At 42.7% G+C, this 20,585-nt stretch overlaps 1 protein-coding gene across 1 annotated transcript in view; it reads left to right on the forward strand.

Annotated features, from left to right (window-relative positions):
- Positions 1–20,238, forward strand: part of LOC144798879 (phospholipid-transporting ATPase IK-like) — a 441,858-nt gene extending 421,620 nt beyond the window's left edge. The window contains exons 27-28 of the mRNA XM_078669971.1: positions 14,391–14,524; positions 17,618–20,238. Coding sequence (XP_078526097.1) covers positions 14,391–14,524; positions 17,618–17,827 — 344 coding nt within the window. The 3' untranslated portion in view covers positions 17,828–20,238. The remainder of the gene's footprint in view (positions 1–14,390; positions 14,525–17,617) is intronic.
- Positions 20,239–20,585: the final 347 nt, after the last annotated feature.

The raw sequence follows: 20,585 nt of genomic DNA on the forward strand, positions 1-20,585 counted from the left end.
ATAACTTGACCTGTTCTTTGCGTGAGCAGGAAAAGATGTTCCTGAACATGGCAGAGAAAAGGAGAATAAAAATAAAAAGAAAGGCAGATGACGAAACACAGAAAAGGCCAAAATGGGCTGAGAACATGGAAGGCACCTCAAATGGTGGGGCGGGTCCTGCTCTGTTGCTGGATTTTGAAAAGAAAGGAAAGCTATGTCTTCACCGCGAGAAGACTAGCTACTATAATAACATTTTCATTGGTTCCAGTGAATGTGAACATAATTACAAGGTAATTGGAGGTTGGGGTTTCAAAAATGGGTCAGAGCCTGTGTTTCCTGGAATTTATTATATATGTGGGGACAAGGCTTATTTCAAATTACCGGATCACTGGTATGGAAGCTGCTATTTTGGCATAGTCTTCCCGAAAATATACCATGTGAACAAAGTTGCTGGAAGCAGTGCAAATACTAATGGCTTAGTGCGTAGTAAAAGAGAAAGCATAGGTGAAATAATGGGTAGTATTTTCAGTGCACTGATACCTGGAGTGGGAGTGGTTCTGAACACTCACAGAATTTGCAAATTGTCCACTATAGTGGATGTGTTGTCTACTGACACAGCTCATGGATTTCTGCTGGTCAATACCGAAATGGTTGCGATCAGATCAATGGTTTTGCAGAACAGACTTGCTCTTGATACCTTATTAGCAAAAGAGGGCGGAGTCTGCCGGATGTTGAAGGCGCAACATTGTTGCACTTATATTCCGGACAAAAGTGTGCAGCTCAAAAGATACGTGAAAAACATTACTAATTTGGAAAGGGAACTCAAACCACTCGAGGTTGACAGTGCCTGGAAGAGACTGGTAGATGGTCTCTCAAATATAGGTCATTGGTTTGCTAGCTTAGGTAAAAGCTTATTGTTTAAGGTACTGATGCCAATTGGAATTATAGGTCTTATCCTATTTTTCATATTTGTCTGTTGCAAGTGTCGTAAACACACCGGAAAGCATCAAGTGAATGCCAGAGGAGTGAAACGAAGTGTGGATGAGCTTGAATTAGAGGAAATGAATAATCAGATATACAAAAAGGTGAAAAATTCTCACCCTACTAAAAATGAAAAAGAGAAGCTGGATCGTTTGTTGGAAGAGATAGAGCTGTATAAAGTGTGAAGAAGTTGGCATCTGGTTCCATTATTTTTGTGATGATAGTAAATATCATCAAAGAGGGGATTGATAGAGCAAGCATCGCATCGCGACTTGCTCGAGTCAAGAACCTCGCCCGTGTGTAATAAATTAATAAATTGTACGTCTTACTAATCTTTTATTTTTCATATTCGAACAAAGGTAGAGGAAGCTTGCATACGTGTATTTCTAATACAACTAATAAATGTCTTTAAAATGGCCGCTGCTTAGTAGATGGCTTCTGCGCATGCGTCAGTCACACTCACGTGTCCTGACGTAGTTATAAATTTTGGAGGGAAAGGGTGCGCATGCGTAATACACAGCTTTTGCAATAACGTGGTACTGCTCGTGCAGTTGCTCTTGTGAGTGTGTATATGTTGCTAACATTTAAACTGCATAGTATATTTTTATAATGATAAGTTTGAAGTACAAGACCAATGATGTGTTTACATACATTTATTTCTATGTATTAATTTGTTCTCGCTTACTTTTCATATACCGCGGGAAATGGGGGTCTGACTGAGCCGGGAACCATCTTGAAGGTCCCTTCTGCGCAGGTCATGAAGTCTGGGGAAGTTCAGCCTCGAACAGTGGAACTCAGCCAGCTGGCAGAGATGGGCAAGATGCTCCTGAGAAAATGACCTGCGACCCAGCAGGACGGAGTCATGTGTGCCCATATTGAAACAATTGTATTCTCTTCATTGTATTCCACTGGACTTTCGCATGAGAACCCCAATCTCGCTAGGCGGTACCCAGAAATGCAAAGTAGGCCTCCAAATAGTCTACTCTGATTGGTGTGTTACCCAAAGCCTACCTTAGGACCAATCCAAAATGAGGGATTCTGACACTTTGCAACATTGGGGGGTGGTACACCGTCCCAGAACAGTATAACTACCCTGGGTTTACCTAGGGAAATTGTCCGACTTGTCTGGTTTAGCTGACCTGTCACTGACCCAACGCACTCAATAGGTGACTGAAGATACAGAGTACTGCGGAACACTCTGTCCGAAATTGACCATAGACTAAGGTTTTACTAAACCTTAAAGTGCTGGCGGAGCACTTTGCTGGGAGTTCGCTGATCCAATCGGGGTCTTGATCGATAGCTGCAGAGAGGGTGGAGCGCAGGCGTTGCTTCCGAACTGCGGGTGCTGGTCCTGTCCTGAGGGTCCTGTCCGAGAGGTCCTGTCCTGATTCCTAATCTGAGGGTTTCCTGTCCTGCCCTGGGTGTCCATTCTGCACCTGCTGTCCTTTGAGGGGTATCCTTCCTTGAGGGTTTCCTGTCCTTAACTGACCCGTGGCCAGGGTTTGGTTTTCACACCAGTCTAGGTAAATATTACTCCGAATCTCCTGAAACTGCACCTTTCTATATTTCTGTCTTTTGCTTTAATAAAGACATACCTTTGCATATGTTAATTTTCCATACTTTTGCCGCAACTATTGAATCATAAAGTCATTTGCATTTTATTTCAAACGTGTTCCTATGTTGCCTTACCTGTTAGAAATTATATTTTGCATTGCAGTTTGTCATTTCCTGATATGGTCCAGAACCTCCCTACTTAAATTATCTAAAGCACTTTTGCCTTAAAGCATAGCGTGTCACTCTCTACAGACTCTCCTATAGAGATAAATGTCCCGAACTCATGTCTTATTCCCTTGAAATAATTCTAGAATACTAGTCCTAATCAAAGCCTATCCCATCTTTAGTAATTCATCTGAAACGTTCTAATTCCTGATCCTTCATTTAAGTGTGTCCGGATTCCATTAGTCTATAAATGGTTGCACTGACTTATTTCCTATTCAGCTATGTACTTTCTGTTATTCTGATTATTGATTGCTTAATTACTGTGAATTTGATTATTTCTGAAATTTACTAAATTAGATAAAGACTTTAAAACTTCCAGTTGTCCGTGGTCATTTTACATAGGTATTGAATAGTATTTTGGTTGGGTTTGTATTTTGCTGCCTTTCCTTTTACAGCTAGCTCCCTGATCCATGGTGGTCATAGGTACCCGTGTCGGTGGATGGTAAGTCGGGTACGCTGAAGAATAACGAAGGGAACTCACAAATATCTGATAGCAGAGCGTGAGGTCATCTGATCAATGTATATGGTGATTTGAAATATATGGGCCCGAAGCCAGAAGTGGCGAAATTATTGGTCAGGTGACCCGCGCGCTCTATTACGCCCAATTGGCGTTATTAGTACAGAACTTATGGACAAAGGCTAGATGGCCTCATGAGCCAAAGCGTAGTATTGGGGGTTCTTTCTTCCTGCTCAATGTGGCAACGGATTCTGCAAGACCTGGTGGGCTGCTTTCCCCTCAACGCAGCTCCGCCAATTGGGCGAAACAGACTTTATTCGCAATAACACTAATAGTAAGAGTAATAATGAAGCCAACAAATTGTAAGTAGTTGGCACTCGCCACAATGTTGAGACATGACGACGTTCTTTTTGAGTTATTTGCACTCTATTACTTAAGATCAAAAAGTCAATCATCCACTTTAATACTAGAAGCATTTTCAATTACAGTTTTTGCTTACAAGATACTGTGTCTGGTATGGTTTTTTAGGTCTCGCTCTGGCAAAAGCGCGCGAAGCGCGCTCTCGCCGCGAGACCTATAGCCGTCCGCTCTGCTTCCAAGGAGCCAAGGGAGACACGAGATGGTCACGCGCAGCACGCCGGAATCGGATCAGGTCGTACGTGTGAACACGCGCTCTGATTCCGGCATGCTGTTCACACACACACACACACAGACGCGCACACACACACACACACACACAGAGACAGACAGACACACGCACACAGACACACACACGCACACACACCCTTGCCCAGCTGGCGGCCGCGGCACTCATCGCTCACCACCACCTCCTCGATGCGGCTGCGTGCGACGCAGCCCCGGAAGGAGACCGTGTTCAGGATCCAGTCCAGGTCGAGCAGCAGCCGGGGGTCGAAGAGCGGCGTGTCGTCCGGCATCATGGCAGGAGGGAGCGGCTACGTGTCCAGCCCCGGTCGCCGATACCAGCCCGGCAGGAGCGCAAGCCTCTGATGTGGCATGGCGGGTACCGGCTCCTGGCGCGCGCCGTGTGTCCGCCCATTGGTAAACAAGCGCAACCGCAGGGTGAAATAGGTTGGAAACAAGCCGCGCCCCTAGCGTGACGGAGAGGGGCAGGAGTCAACCGATGTGACGGCCCGGGCTGCTTGCTGGAGAGGAGCGGAGGTCGGGAGGAGGAGAGGACTCGTGAGTCGTGACACTCGTGTGTCACACTGCTGCTGCCGGCCGCTGCCGCCCACCCAGGCCACACACCACAGTCAACTTGCGGCAGCGCCCAGGCCCAGGTTCAGCCCCAGCCCCCAGCCCTTGAAGAGCACAAGACTGAAGACACGGTGACGCACTGACTCAGCAAAGGTAGGCGAACTGAAGCCGACACCAGCCTTGGCCTCAGGCCACGGCAGGCCTAGCGGCCCAGCCCCCAGCAGGCCCATACTTATTTAATTTATTGTATTTTATTTATGCATTTTAATATAGCGCAGACTTTACCCGAAGGCGTCAGAGCGCTTCACAATAGGAACAGTAATGATACATGAGGAGAAAATTACAAGTGAACAAATTACAAAAGCAGACGTTAAGTTACATGAGGTAAAAGTGAAAATTGTGAGCAAACAAAATACACGAGGTAGCAAACAGTGCATTACACGAGGAACTAGAAACTAACCCCTTGTTTTATTGATGTATTTGCGGACAATCTATGTGTGGTTAATCTGTAACTTCATTTGTTTATATGTAGTTGTTTGTTTGCATGGATTTTTATGTGTGTGTATTTGCGTGCATGCTCATGCATGTGTTTATTTGAATGCTGTTGTGATTGTATGCCATAGCACGTGTTTGTGCGTTTTGTATGTATGTCACATTAGTGTGGATCTCTAAGCAACTCGTCTTTCACATTTAAATTGTTGAGTGTTCATTGGTTTCAGGAGATCATAACATTGTATTGAACTATAGGTGCAGTAAAAGGTGTTCCATGAGGGTCGGGCCCTACGATTGAGGGTCCCTTTAGAGCTGATGAAAGTGCTTGCTCACATGTGGCCCCCCATCTTTCTGTTGATGATACGTTTTTGCTGGGGCACAGGTTGCAGGGCGTGCGTGTACGTGCAGTGCCATTCATTTCCCGCATGACGCAACACACTCGGCGTGGGAAGGGGCTTTGACTTGTTGAAAGCACTCCCGCATTTGTAGAGGTCCCTGCTTCTGTGGGCCCCAGCCCCTGGCCCTTTGGCTCAGTGACCTGCAGTGATTGGGTCTGGCAAGTCCTTTTTGGAACTTTCAGCTGATCACCTGCAAACGGTTTCTGCAGCACCCAGTTGCTTTTAAATGGGCTACTGGAAATATGAAGAAATAATACGAAAAAAGTCTAGTTCAATATTGTTATATTTTGGTGTTGGTTATTTTTGTCCAATCTTGTGTGTTGGATCAGTTTATATTTTGTATTTCCCTTGGTTTCTTTAACGTTGGAACCTATTGCCTCACGTGGGTTCAGATAAAAAACATACGTATAAGTCCGATGCCTGAAGCCCACCGGCCTCGACTTGGACCAAGTGAGATGTCCATAGGGGTAAACTGTTCCACCTCGCCCCCTGGCGGGTCCCAGCTATCTGTACCAGATGGATAATAGCAAAGCATTACTTCCACTCTCCTGAAATATAGTAGGAGGGATGTAATGCTGGACGCATTCTCAAAGGCATGCAGGAGTAGGTAAAACACACTTCTGTAGTACTCTGTTACAAACTCTTATATGTATTTCAAAATTGACACCAACACTTCTAAACAAGGAATAGTTCGGGATATTAATGCACAATTAGTCCAAACGGAAAGGGCCATGTGCCCTGTGCACTTTTACGGATAAGGAGTCGTACCTTTTGGGCTGATTAACAAATGCGCGTAAGAGTACATAAAAGGATAGAACAGGAGTATGTTTACTCACACCAGATTGCCTGTGTAAATTGAATCCAGTGAGTTTAAACTACACGGCGTGGATGCAGGAGGCCTCAGTCCCGGCTACATCCTTGGTTTTTTTTGGTTCCATTTGACGAAGCATCTAATGAAAACAACCGCTGATGTCTTTTAAAAGGTGTGTGCTGAGCCACGATCTCACAACCCAAGCTCAGCTCGTTTTTTAACGTTGCAAACTTTTCAAAGTTTGTGAAGCCTGGAGTTTTGTGAACATCTTTTAGAAAGTTCACAGGCGAAAACTTTGCAATGTTGCACACCTCAGTGCACAGCTACTCGAATTTCTTGTTTACTTCGCCAGAGGTCTGTGTGCTCAGAGCCTGCACACACTGAGCATACAAAGGGAACACGACCTTCAAGTATCCTTTTAAACTGTGAGCATACCTGTGTACCCCTCTCTGTATCTCTGAATCCTGTGTACCCATATATGTACCTCACTGTGTGTACCCCATGTCTTCACGTGCCTCCCCTGCATTGTCTCGCTGCACGGTGAATACAAATGGATTACGACCTTCAGATTTCCTTCCGACTTGTGTATATGCTCGTGTACTTATCCCGCATGCTCTTCCCAGGAATCACTATTCGTATTCTGTCACCTGTATATGTCTCTACTAACAATGCACGACTCCCATCTATGCAGTACATACAACCACACACAACCACACCGTCAGTGCACACTTTAACCAGACACAAACACCATCAGTCGTCAGTGCACGCTTTCACCGGGCACAGACACCACCAAACATCAGAGCACGCTTTCACCGGGCACAAACACCACCAGCCATCAGTGCATGCTTCTACCGGGCACAAACACCACCCCCGTCAGTGCACGCTTTCACCAGGCACACACCACCAGCCGTCAGTGCACGCTTTCACCAGGCACACACCACCAGCCATCAGTGCACGCTTTCACCAGGCACACACACACTACCAGCCGTCAGTGCACAGTTTCACCGCCTGCACACACTGAGCATATAAAGGGAAAACGACCTTCAAGTATCCTTTTAAACTGTGAGCATACCTGTGTACCCCTCTCTGTATCTCTGAATCCTGTGTACCCATATATGTACCTCACTGTGTGTACCCCATGTCTTCGTGTGCCTCCCCTGCATTGTCTCGCTGCACGGTGAATACAAATGGATTACGACCTTCCGATTTCCTTCCAACTTGTGTATATGCTCGTGTACTTATCCCGCATGCTCTTCCCAGGAACCACTATTCGTAGTCTGTTACCTGTATATGTCTCTACTAACAATGCACGACTCCCATCTATGCAGTACATACAACCACACACACACACAACCACACCGTCAGTGCACACTTTAACCAGACCCAAACACCATCAGTCGTCAGTGCACGCTTTCACCGGGCACAGACACCACCAACCATCAGTGAACGCTTTCACCGGGCAGAATCACCACCGGCCGTCAGTGCATGCTTTTACCGGGCACAAACACCACCACCCGTCAGTGCACGCTTTCACCAGGCACACACCACTAGCCGTCAGTGCACGCTTTCAACAGGCACACACACACCACAGCCGTCAGTGCACGGTTTCACCAGGCACACACACACCACCAGCTGTCAGTACACGCTTTCACCAGGCACACACACACCACCAGCCGTCAGTGCAAGCTTCCACCAGGCACACACACCACCAGCCGTCAGTGCACGCTTCCACAAGCCCACACACCACCAGCCGGCAGTTCACACTTCCACCAGGCACACACACCACCTGCCATCAGTGCACAATTTCTACAGGCACACACACCACCAGCCATTAGTGCACATCAATTGTTAATGGATCCACAATTAACTATTGTATCAATCACAGTATGGCGCACTTTACTTTTAAACATATTCATCCAAAGCGCAGCATGCCACCATTGCTACAAAAAAATCCACATTTTTTGGGCCTACAATTTATAGACTTTTGTTGCAATTGGTGTTGCAATATTTAGCAATGCCAATAGCTCAAACTTAATTAATGCGAGACCTATTGCATTGCAAATGCTTGTACTCCTACCTGTGTTTTAGTGTTTTACTTCCAACTTATTTTTGCTGCTGGTCTGTAGTCATTCTTACACTTTATACACAAGAATCACAATAGCTCAACACTAATGCTATACATATCTTCCTTTGTTACTGTGAACATTATCTTCATTAAGTAGGCGGCTATTTCACACACTAGTCTTTTATTTTTTTATGTCTTGCTTCCATTTCATATACATGCTACTATTTCACCTTTTTCTTGCCTTCATGTTCACTAGGATTCTTTTAGTTGTCATTAGAGTAATACATCTTTGAGATGTGTTTGAATTCAATCTAGATTAATTGTAGTCTGATTGGATTTACTGAATAACTGCATTGAATCTGGGCTTCACAGACCTACATTTCACATCCCATTTCCAATACAGGTCTGGAATGGCATACACAATTTTGGTAAGTAAAATAACCATATTAACATAGTATAAAACACAAAATAATGAAAAAAGGAATCCAACAAAACACATAAGCACGATACACCATTTCTAATGAGGCAGAAATAAGTCAGTTTCCTGTATTTTGGGCTAGATACAAAAATAGAGCTTTTTGTGGTAAACGTGCCTGTAAATATAAATAAAAACATTGATTCTTACCTGTTGCTGTCTACTTCACGAGGCGTTGTTGGCCAGGGACACACAACAAGAAGGTGTCCTTGATGATGGACAGGAAGCTTGCTTGTCGGATTATGCCTCGAGGGTGCTGGTCGGCCAATGCGCCAATAAAGTCCTAGGCATTTTATTTGAAGCCTGCATTCCTCCTGGGCAAAATGGGGATTGACAGCTAGGTTTGAGCTTTGTGGTCAGAGCTGCAGTCCATGGCCTCCTGTGGTCTTGGGGCTTGGCTGGCTAGTCCTAAATCCTTCAAAGGACTCCTCTCAGACTGTGACAAGATCGAAGCAGGCATATTTCATGCTCTGCTCATCCAGGAGCTCATTGCCATTATTCTGAAACACGTCAGTGAATCTGCTTATCAGTGGTGCCACAAGCACAATAAAGTGTCTTGCGTCGCGTAACCTTCTTTCCCTGGGCAGGCCAAATTGGCCCAGGCAGAAAAGCCCTCACATAGTCGACAAGAAGAAAAAAAGGTCCCACAGTTAGCACAGGACCATTCATGGATCAAATAGTCGTGTGGCTAATTTGAGCCGACTATCCAGCGGTGGCGCCGGAATTGTCAAGGCATCATCGCAACTAGATCCAGTGTTAACCATCCGTATTTAATGTAGGCTACATAACAATTATCCAACCTGGCAATCCTGATAAGTCTTCCACAACAGACTGAAACGGATGTATGACGTTACAACGCATACTTTTACCACGCATACCATTACAACGCGGTTTTTACCACGCATACCATTACAACGCATAGCGCTTTGGGGTGCTGGATAGTGAATAGTTTAATTTACTATTCCAACTCCAGTCCCCATGGACACTAGGGAAGGTTATTGGATAGTAAATTAACCTATTCCCTATCCTAGAGCGCCCCCAGCGCAATGCGTTGTAATGGTATGCGTGGTAATGCCTGCGTTGTAATGGTAGTGCGTTGTAAAAGTTTCGTTGTAAACATTACATACCGACTGAAACTGCTGCAGGACGTGTTATACCAAGAGAAAACCATTATCAATACTCAATGACCAGCATTCAATCATTATGGAGATCTGCCACTTATAGCTGGTACCATGGAGGACCATATTATAATATATCACTGCAGGTCCCGAAATCCCTATTACCTTTACTCAATATTGGACATCTTCTATTTTAATTCACCTATAGAATGACTGCAGTACATGCTTCCAAGAATATATTGCGATTATCTCTCTTTACTCCCCTCTTTGTCTCCCTCGACCTCCTAGTAGAGCAAGATTTGTAAAGGGCCACACAACAGTTACAAACAGCACAAGGAGTGGATTAAGTCTAAAGAAAACTATAGACCAAATAGGGCCTGCACACTAAATAATAAACGATTAAAGAGAAGTATTTGTAACATATTGACAACATAAATGTGCATATCTATCTCTTAAACTTCCTCCTTAATCCTACAGCTTTCTGGTCACTCTGGCACGGCATGGCGCCCAAATGCTTCCCACTTAGGGCCGGATTACAAACGGGGGTGTTATTTATCGCCCCTAATAAAGAACAATACTACGGAGTAAATTATTGATCTGGTGCGATAAATAGCACCGATTATGAGTTTAGGGAGAATAACATGCAGATTTTGGAGGCAACGCACTAAAATCAGCATGATATGGTAAATACTGAATATTTTCAATTAATTTAGCTAACTAATGTTGGGTTATTTAACGCATCTGATAATTATGTGTTAACTAAAACCAAACTCGGAATTCCGTCCTGTGCATAAATAGGGCTTTATGCAAGGGACGGGATTAACCGTGGCATGCTACCGTTCAATAATGCATGTGGTGCTATGTAAGTGTAACAATAAACTCCAATACAACACAAAGTGTAACTGAGCGTGCACAAGTGCAACGCGTAAAAGTTTGGGTGGTGTGTTGTAAGTGTATTTCTGTGCAGGCATCCGTGTGTGTTTGTGTGCTTCTTAATTAAACTCGTTATTACCACGGATACTCAAATCTTACTTCTAATGCAGCAAGTCCATGATTCTACTTTGTGGCGTCATCTAATCTTCTCTGCTCTCTCTGGCTCTCCACCATCAAAAACCACAAAACGAGATCAGATGTCGCTGTGTGCTGATGATACACATGAACTTCCTGCTAATTTGCAGATCGAAATCCGCAGTTTACACTCTACAATGTCAAACACGCTTGTTTTGTGTAAGTGTTTGGAAAAGCTGCTCTTGGCTAAGTAGACATTGCCTTTCAACTAAGTGCTGGAATCAGAGCAGAAGTTGTAATAGCTTCCATTATAGACAACCTAAAAACAATATTGTCTCCTGTGCAAAATGCTGTCGGGACAAAAGATGATATGCACAGCGAGCATGTATTCCATAATATCTGGATTAGCCGAGGAATGAGCGCTGTGGTTTATACTCAGCAGAGGTGCTCTGGGAGTATCTCCGCCATATATCCTGGGGCGTTAGTGCAGCTGGTGTCCGTCCACTGAATCTAGATCACTGCTGTATTTCAGTACCCCAACAGCAGTCAAAGGTTCCATTTAACTTGCTGTCATAGTACCCATGACATCCTTGTTACACTACTGCGCTTAGTCTCCCGATATCATGCTCAATATGAGGGCTATAGGAGCATCTCCACTCTCTATCTCTTGGGCTCCTCCCCGTTAAAAGGTCTGGCTAAGTATCTCCCGCAGTGGCAGCCAGCCGTGGGTGGCGGGGAGGGGTGCGCTCATGCGGAGAGGGTGGGGGTCGCTCGAGGATGAGCAAAACAAATGAAACATTTAATTTACCTTCCCGCCAGGGTCCCGCGTCTCTGCTTCTGCTTTCCTCAAGAATCAGGAAGCACAGCTTTGTGATTGGTAGGCACCTAGGCTCCCCTGACCAATTACAACGCTGCAATGCAGCATTGCGATGGGTTTTGAGCGTCCTGGTTTGACGCTTAACCAGGGAATGGGGGCCTGGGCATGTTCTCCATGCAGGCTGTAATGCAACCTGCACTGAGAACGGAGAAAGTTTACATGACTGGTTTGCCAACCAAACAGTCATCGCACACTTAGGAGTGGGCAAACCACGCCTCCCTGCCCTGCTCAGAGAGCAGAGCAGCCCTGCCCACCTGCCCAGGAAACATAAAATGATAATAACTGAACGTTATTATAATTTTATGTTTCCCCTTCTCGCACTGCTTGAAAGCAGTGAGGCGGCGCTCCTCCACCATTGCGAAGGAGCCGCCACTGGCCCTCAGGCTCCTTTTCAATAATTGAGTTATAGCAGAATCTCTAATATCCATCCCTCGGAAAGGTCCTCCATATCTCAGCTATTTGAGTATTTCCACTGTCTATGCTTCTAGCTCTTCCTCAAAAGGTGAGGTATAAGAGTATTTCTACTCTCTGTCCGTCATCCTCCCTCTCATCGCTGAGATACAGGAGTGTCTACACTGACTATCCTACTAGCTCATTTTCAATAACTGAGTAATGCCAACATCTCTACTGCCTATCCCTCAGGATCTATCTCATTATCTAAGCTATATGGGCACTTCCACTGTTTATCCCTCAGGCTCCTCCTCAGTAACTGAGCAATTGGAGTACATTCACTGTTTATCCCTCAGGTTCTGCCTCAATATCCAAGCTATCTGTGCATCTTCACTGTTTATCCCTCAGGCTCCTCCTCAACAATGGAGCAACGGGAATATCTCCATTGTCTATTTCTTCCAACGCCTCCACAATAACCGGGAAATGGGACTATCTCCATTGTCTAACTCCTCCGATGCCTCCTCAATAACCGAGAAATGGGACTATCTCCATCATCTATCGCCTACGACACCTCCACAATGACCGCCAAATGGGACTCCCCAGACCCCCTCCTCAATAACTAACTTATGATCGAATCTCAAAAGTTTATCACTCAGACTCCTGTCCATTGTTTTATTGTTGGATTTTCTCTGTTGTTTTTTGCAGCACTGCTGTTCAAAATGTCCGTCCCTTTTGGATTATGCATGACATTATCCCTACCTAACTACGCATCATTATGTAATTATATGTTAGACATCATGCAGCTTGTTTATAAAACAAGGGAACTTTGGGGGGAGAGCATCCATTGTTTGTCCCTCTTGGATCATTTTCTCCTCCACTCCCTTTAAGCTTCTCACCAGAGCTTTCACAAATAGGCAGGAGGAGATTTCCTTCTATGCCTTAAGTTCCTCATCAAAAAAATGTTCACCTCAGATTAATTTTGGGATAGGGTTGTGTAATGTTTTATTTTTATTTTAATTCACCACCCGCCTACAGCTTTCTTTATTTTTTTAAATGAGGAAGCCCATCGTATCACCTTTCTATTAGGAATCTGTCATTCCCTGTTTCTTTTTATCATGTGTGTTTCCATTCATAACAGTACTTTTATGAATCTCAGAACATATCACTTTAACACGTTTAGTATACTTCATGTCACTTTTTTCGTCCTATCAGACTAAGCTACATGTTTTTTTGTTTTAGTTTTACTATTTTACATGTATTTTAGGTATCCTAAATTTAATGTCTTGCTTAAACTGGTATTCTTCTGAGGCAGTGGACATAAGTTTCAAGATTTTAGGCGTTTGTTTTTTTATCTTACGGCTTCAAAATGTTTTTTTAAGATCCCCCCTGCTTATTGATTACTTGATGTGTTGCTTCTTGATGAATTAGTGCTATTTATTACCCCTTCGGATGTCAATGATGGATTTTAATGGATGTATATCTGGACTCAAATTGATGTATTCTATATGGTTTTCAATAAAAAGTAAATAATATTTTTAAAAAAAATGTGAGTTTCCATTAAAATAGTTCATCCTTGTTGTAAGGTTGTTTTGTCCTAATTGCCCCATTTATACCCCCATTCACCTCCTGCAAGCATTGTCTGGCTGTATACATCCAAAAGTGTACCTATCCTACAGATTGACAGATTTTTTTCAATTGAACAACAACATAGCATTGGAAACATATTTCAATTTATTCCTTTTGGTGTTTTACTTTACCTCTTATGCGTGTACCAAACAATGTGTTTATTCGGTTTATAGACAAGTAAGGATCTCTGTTACTTAGAGTTTTATAAACAACCTCTGTTTTTATGCCTAACTTGCTCCCACAAGCTCTGCCACATACGAAAGGGTCAACTCCTCGAATCATTAGAACTCCGCTGAGAAAGTACAGAAGAAGAGCTAAAGAAGCATGTTCCTGAATTGCATAATACTTCTTTAGCAGCCTGTTCCACTAGCTCTTATTGGTGGGAATGTCCTATGACTGACTCCCTTATAGAACAGCGGAGTCCACCTCTAGCCAAGAATTTGAGTGTGCGTCTCTTTTGAGTAATACGATATTCACCTTCAAGTGAACTCTCTTGATGTCTACTACCAGTGGGGGAACGTATGATTTAGCTAGAGTAGTTGGTGGGAGAGGTGGAGAGCGTTATGCTTGTACACATCCTGCCTAATACCAAACCTTCCGAAGGTATAGCATGAACTATATTTGAAATGTAGCGTCAGCCACTGCAAACTCTAAATGAAATAAACATTGACATTGCCCCTCCTTTCACTGTAACTGACAAAGAGTAATTTGCTCGGCAGACGTCAACAAGAACGCCCTGAGCAAGCTGTACATCTGGCTGGTCATTCTGCTGGCAGTTGCAGTGAGCATCCTGCCATCACTGATTGGTCGCTTCTTTGTTCGCATGACATCAACCTGCCCCGTCCAGGAAGTGGTAAGCTTTGCTCTTTATCATACAAGCATTTGTTCTTTTTGAAATCTTGCAAAGACGGGCAGCGGCTCAGAGGTTTACATTGTTTCTCAAATTAAAATGTTTGCATTTTACTGTGACTTTCTGCTCACTGACACCTAAGAGCGTCAATACAAGCCAAAGAAAGTGGACATTGGCTGATCATTTTACAAAAGTAACCTCCCTGTAAGCCTTGTACTTGGTAAATATGAAAAATGCTGATCAGTCTGTCATATTGCCATTGGTTTTATTAATTTGTTCACTTATTGATAGGATTTCTATTGCTCATTTATCCAAAGCACGTGACAATTATTGAAATGACGCAATACAATGTTATGTTATGTTAATTAAATTTATAAAGCGCGTATACCCTCAGGTGTCTTGGCGCTTCCAGTGCTACATACTGTGCTAAGGACTACTACTACTAAAAGCGTCAGGTCCACAGTTGTTTTCTGAACTCAAGAAGGGAGGGAATTTTTCTGAGATATAGTGGAAGGGAGTTCAATTCCTTGATTGTATTATAACTGAAACTCTCCCCCCCCCCCTCCTGTTCATCTTTTTGATCCTGACCACCGGCATCAGATTGGCATTGGCCGAACGCAAAGGTCTATTTGGGGAATACCATCTAAAAAGGTCCTCTAGAAATTTTGGCCCTTCTTTGTGCAGTGCCTTGTGGGAAATGCAGAGTGCCTTAAACTTTACCCGCTGACCGACTGGCAGCCAGTGAAGGTCTTGCATTGCTGATCTGACAGACTGACAGTTAAGGTATATCCAGAATCAGTCTTGGGGCAGCATTTTATACTCCCTGTAACTTCCTAAGGAGAGTAGATTGCACATTGATATATAGTCCATTGCAGTAGTCAAGTTTAGACAGGACTAAAGAAGTTACAACCAACTTTCTGGAGGATTTTGGAATAAAAGGCAGAATTTTTCTTATAGTCTTGATCGTTAAGAACGAAGAAGACACGACCTTGGAGAATTGAGCTTTGAAGCTAAGTTTCTCGTCTATGATAACCCCAAGGTTCTTAGCTTTATCCACAGGAGTGGGAGGGGCAAGATTATCTGGCCACCAAGCTGGGGACCAAGATGGAAAGAGGTTTCTGAACATAATCACCTCTGTTTTACTTGAATTTAATTTCAAGCAATGAGTGCTCATCCAGTGACTTAGGGTGAGCATACAATCATGGAGTTTTAAAGAGTGATTGATGTCCCTATCCACTGTCGAGATCACCAACCTGGTGTCGTCGGCATAGGAAGTAGGAATCAAATTAAAACTTCTTATCAGTGGTGCCAATTCCGCTACATAAATATTAAAGAGTGTGGAGCTCAGCGAAGAGCCCTGCGGAACACCACATGGAAGGGTCAAAGGTGCCGACTTAAATTTGCCCAGATGAACTGTTTGAGTCCTCTCTGATAGAAACGATGTTAACAGGGAGAGGGGTTTACCTCCTATCCCAATTAATTTTATTCGATGAACCAGAATAGTATGGTCCACCGTATCAAATGCGGCGGATAGGTCAAGCAACACCAAGGCTGCTGACCCACCGCCTTCTAGCGAAGAACAAATTTCTTCTGTAGTCTTAATCAGAGCTGACTCTGTACTATGGTCAGCTCTGAAGCCAAACTGGCTATGATCTAGGATCTAATTGGCTGTACTGAAAGTGGAGATTTCCACATTGATGGTCTTCTTGATTATCTTGGCTGGAAGTGGGATTCTCGCAATGGGCCGATAGTTGGCTGTATCAATTGCATCTAAATTGCTTTTTTTTAGAAGAGGCAAGATACAAGCCTGCTTCTACACAGTGGAAAAGGATCCTAGTGCTATATATATATATATATATATATATATATATATATATATATATATATATATATATATATATATATATATATATATATATATATATATATATATATATATATATATATATATATACATGAACAGTAAATACTCAGAATCCAAAGGAATACTCAGACTCTTCCTGTATGCGATTATATACATATATATTCCAAAACAGCATTCTACAACTGATGGGAGCCCCAATCCCTACAAGGTGCAGGCATGGAGCATCCTGTACTTTAACACACCAAAGAAAGGGAGCAAATTCAGTAAATCGCACACCTTAAATCAGGATTGATGTACTTCCACTATTAACACATATTAAAAGTTAGTGTGTCATCGAGGTGAGCTTTGCTTCCTGTCCTGTGGGGGGGGGGGGGGGGTGTTATCTGTATTATTTATTTAACATGCAATGAAACAGAACTGTCAAACTTATGAGAGTTTAGTAATTTGATAAATGATGTTTTTGGCCATCTCTTTTGCTGCACACAAAATGCACTTTGTTTTGATGGAGCTTGAGTAAAAGAATTGTGACTCATACTGTTCGTGTGTCACCTGTCCTTGTGTCTTTGCCTAACGAGTGAAGAGGATATAAATATATGTGTGTGTGTGTGTATATATATATATATATATATATATATATATATATATATATATATACACATATATATATATATATATATATATATATATGCGCTTCTCCATTCCTCTTACCACACAAAAATCCTCAAGCCGAAGAAGAGGTAGCACAACAACAGAATGTGAGTCAAATGATCGGTTTAATTTTTTACCTTCATCCACCATTTGCACAAAATGTGCAGATTAAGGCTGACACGTTTCGGGGGCTTGCCTTCAACTGGACCAAGATACACACATAACAAATTCTTTTGAGATTACAAAAAATTTGGAAGTCTCAAACAATACTACCCCTACCCACCCCAGTTAGAAGTTGTGATCTCTGTTATTGTTGTGCTGGGTTTTTTATTTGCTGTCTATTCTTGTTTCATTGCTGCTGCTAGCACAAAGATTTGTGCGCTCAACAAATGTAATACGAATAAAAATATGAATTAACAAGTGCCTTTGGTAATGGTTAAAAGATCATTCGGAAGGTATTCTGAAAAGCTGACAAGACCTGAAATCTGAATTTCTCATGTTGCTAACCACTGAATGAACACAACATCTTGATTAACTGATTTTTTATCAATAATAAATGCTGATCTTTTCTCTCCCTTTTCCAGGAGGCTCCTTACCGGGATAAGGCTGTGGTGGAGAACACAGTGGAACTGAGCACACACTTTAAAAGGAATGCTTCAGTTCGGCGATCTGCGTATGCTTTCTCGCACGGTGAAGGCTATGCTGATCTTATTGTCAGGGGTACCAGTATCCGCAAGCAGAAGTCGCCAAACCCTTCTGTGCCAGTAGAGACAGGCACATGTTCTGAAGATTAAGCCCTATAACGCAAGCAACTTTTGTTCAGAGTGAAGTAAAGTGCAAAATCACACCTTATAGGACAACGACTGTTATGCCTCATCACGGATATGAAGGGCGACTTCGCAGATTACAGTTTCTTAAGGATCACAAGAAACTCCGAGAAAAAGAAGCCATATTTAATGAGAATAGTTTCTCTAGACTTCAGATTGTTTAGCTACATTGTCAATCTCTGAGAAACGTTTCCTGTTTGCTGCTTGGGATTTAGAAACACCTTTCAGGTTAACCCACACAAAGTTCAATGAAGATCTTATGCCCTGGATTGTCAGAATCAGTTTTGTATCCAAAGTGGCAGTGACATTGGAAAGGCAAGACAATTCTATGGAATAAATTCTGTTAGGTCATGGATACATTAAATCAACTGGAAGGACACTGAACTCCTAGGCACAAGATTTCAAGACCTAAACAATAGGTTATTTCCTGAAATGTGAGAATGGAGGCATAAGAAGTAAGATGTTTTGAAACATACATGGAAATGGCAGTTGGGTAGTAAGAAAAGCATGCTACCAATTTGTGGATATAACCATAACAGTTCTAGCCAGCCCATCAATATATTAGGGTGTGCCATCTTTCTTGGAATTGTTTTATTTGCACACACTGAACATGCAATTACTAGGCTGCCAGTAACATTGCTGGAAGTACTTATTCTGCAAAAAAGAAATCTAATAATGCATTTTGCACCTAGAAGAAACGTGATGAAAGAAGCTTGATCAACTCGATTGCCAATTAATGAAATGAAATGAATGAAATGAAATTAAAAGGTGTTTTGTAAAGCGCGAATAGCTGCCCTGAGGCGTCCAAGCGCTGAAGAAAGTGGTGCTACCTGATGAGACCAGTCGGCAGGGGGGGAGTTAGTCGTGTTAGTCGTGTTTATTAAAAAGGAACGTTTTTAACTGTTTATGGAATGAGAACAAATTGGAATTGGATCTGAGATGAAGGGGGAGTGAATTCCACATCTCGGACGCATTATAGGAGAATGACCTACCTCCTGATCTTGCTCTCCTAATCTTAGGAACTGTAGCCAGAAAAGCATGGGTAGAACGAAGCTGTTTATTAGGATGGTATGGAGTAATTAAGGAGTGGTTGATCACCGGGCCTGATTTCCAGTAGGCCTGATGGGAGATACACAAGGATTTATAGTTGATTCTCTCCCTAACAGGGAGCCAGTGTAGGCTCCTCAGCCCAGGCTTGGCTGAGAGCCTACGGGGGAGCTGAAGCAACGTGCGCGCGGCACCGTTTTGAATCAGCTGAAGTTTCCGTAGAGTGTATTCAGGGGCTCCAATTAATTGTTGGAAAATCTCATAAATGGTACAAGATACAGTGAAGAGGGCCTTCTGATCTATAGAATAAAGTTATCCACAAGTATAAACAAGGCTGTGGAAACTCACCTGGACAATCCATGACCTTAAGTGGAAGAAGCACACCTTTGTTCTTTTTTATAAGGTTATTGATAACTTTGGTCAGCGTCTACAGCCTTTACCATGTGATGCGCATGTTTTAGGTATTGTATTCAAGCAATACTCATTGATGCAGGGTGTGTATCTGGAGGTAATTCCTTGGAGGGAGGAGTTGAGGGATCAGGATGTAGCCAATAGCCCTTAACCTAGCCTGGGCATTATTTCGAAGGTAAGCTCTGCTCCGTTAAAATGGTTGCTTTTATAAAGCTTATCCCAGTATAAAAGCTTTTTTTGCATTTTAAAACAACAAAAAAGAAATTAATAATACTATTTTATATTGCACACCATTAGGAGAATTCTATATTGACGCTTAATTACCAAGCTCAAAAGCGCTTATTTTCTTGGTGTCAGAAGAATTAAGGACCCTTTTAAAATGGAAACGTATGCCCTGGATGTCTATGAATGAGGAACTCAACACATAGTTATGTGTTCACCACTAAATCGTTTTAATTGGTTGCGAAAAGCTTCAAGGTTGGTTGCCGGGAGTGTAAGTCAATTTTTTATCAGATAATGCCTTGGAATTCTGCAACTCTCATCAATGGAAGCGTGGAACTTGTTTCTTGTTTTTCTTAGACCACGCCCCTCTACGGATTAGTGCAAAAAGAAATACTTCCACTGTCCATGCGTATGCCTTCAATCGACCCCGTTTTTTTTACATCAAGTTCCTATGTCACTTTCTACCTCATGGTCTACCACAGGCTGTTACATTGTTTGTCTTTCCTTGCTCTATAGCCAATAGAGTAAATTGAATTCCGCACTATTCATCTATCAAAACCTTTGCACTTTACTATGAGTTATATCCTTCAGATGTCATTAGATCATGAAAATGAATGCTTGATAATACTCTTTTAGTGTATTATAATCTGAAACCAGAACTATTTTTGTACACTTTCATTACATTAAAATGAGTGAGCTCCTAGATATACAAAGGCTGGTATTTGTGGTTAAAGGTTTTATTAGCCGTGAAGCATAAATGTCTTATTGAAGTCATTCTCGATCCCTGGGCACATGGAATGCACACGTTCTCATTTTTTCTTACAGGCGGAGCATAATCTAAGAATGAAATATATCTCCAAGTTTTTTTTTCTCAGTGAAAGCTTTAATCAGAAATAAGAGTAAGCAAAATGCTCAGTCAAGCAAGCACCCTGAACGGAGACTCTACAAAAGAACAGGAGTCAGAAGGAGAGCAAGGTTCGTAGGATAAACAATCTGGAACTGCAGAGATGGACAGCAATAGGGACAGAAGGAAAAGAAAGTAATC

The sequence above is a fragment of the Lissotriton helveticus genome, chromosome 12 (assembly GCF_964261635.1).
Source record: "Lissotriton helveticus chromosome 12, aLisHel1.1, whole genome shotgun sequence".
NCBI lineage: Eukaryota > Metazoa > Chordata > Amphibia > Caudata > Salamandridae > Lissotriton > Lissotriton helveticus.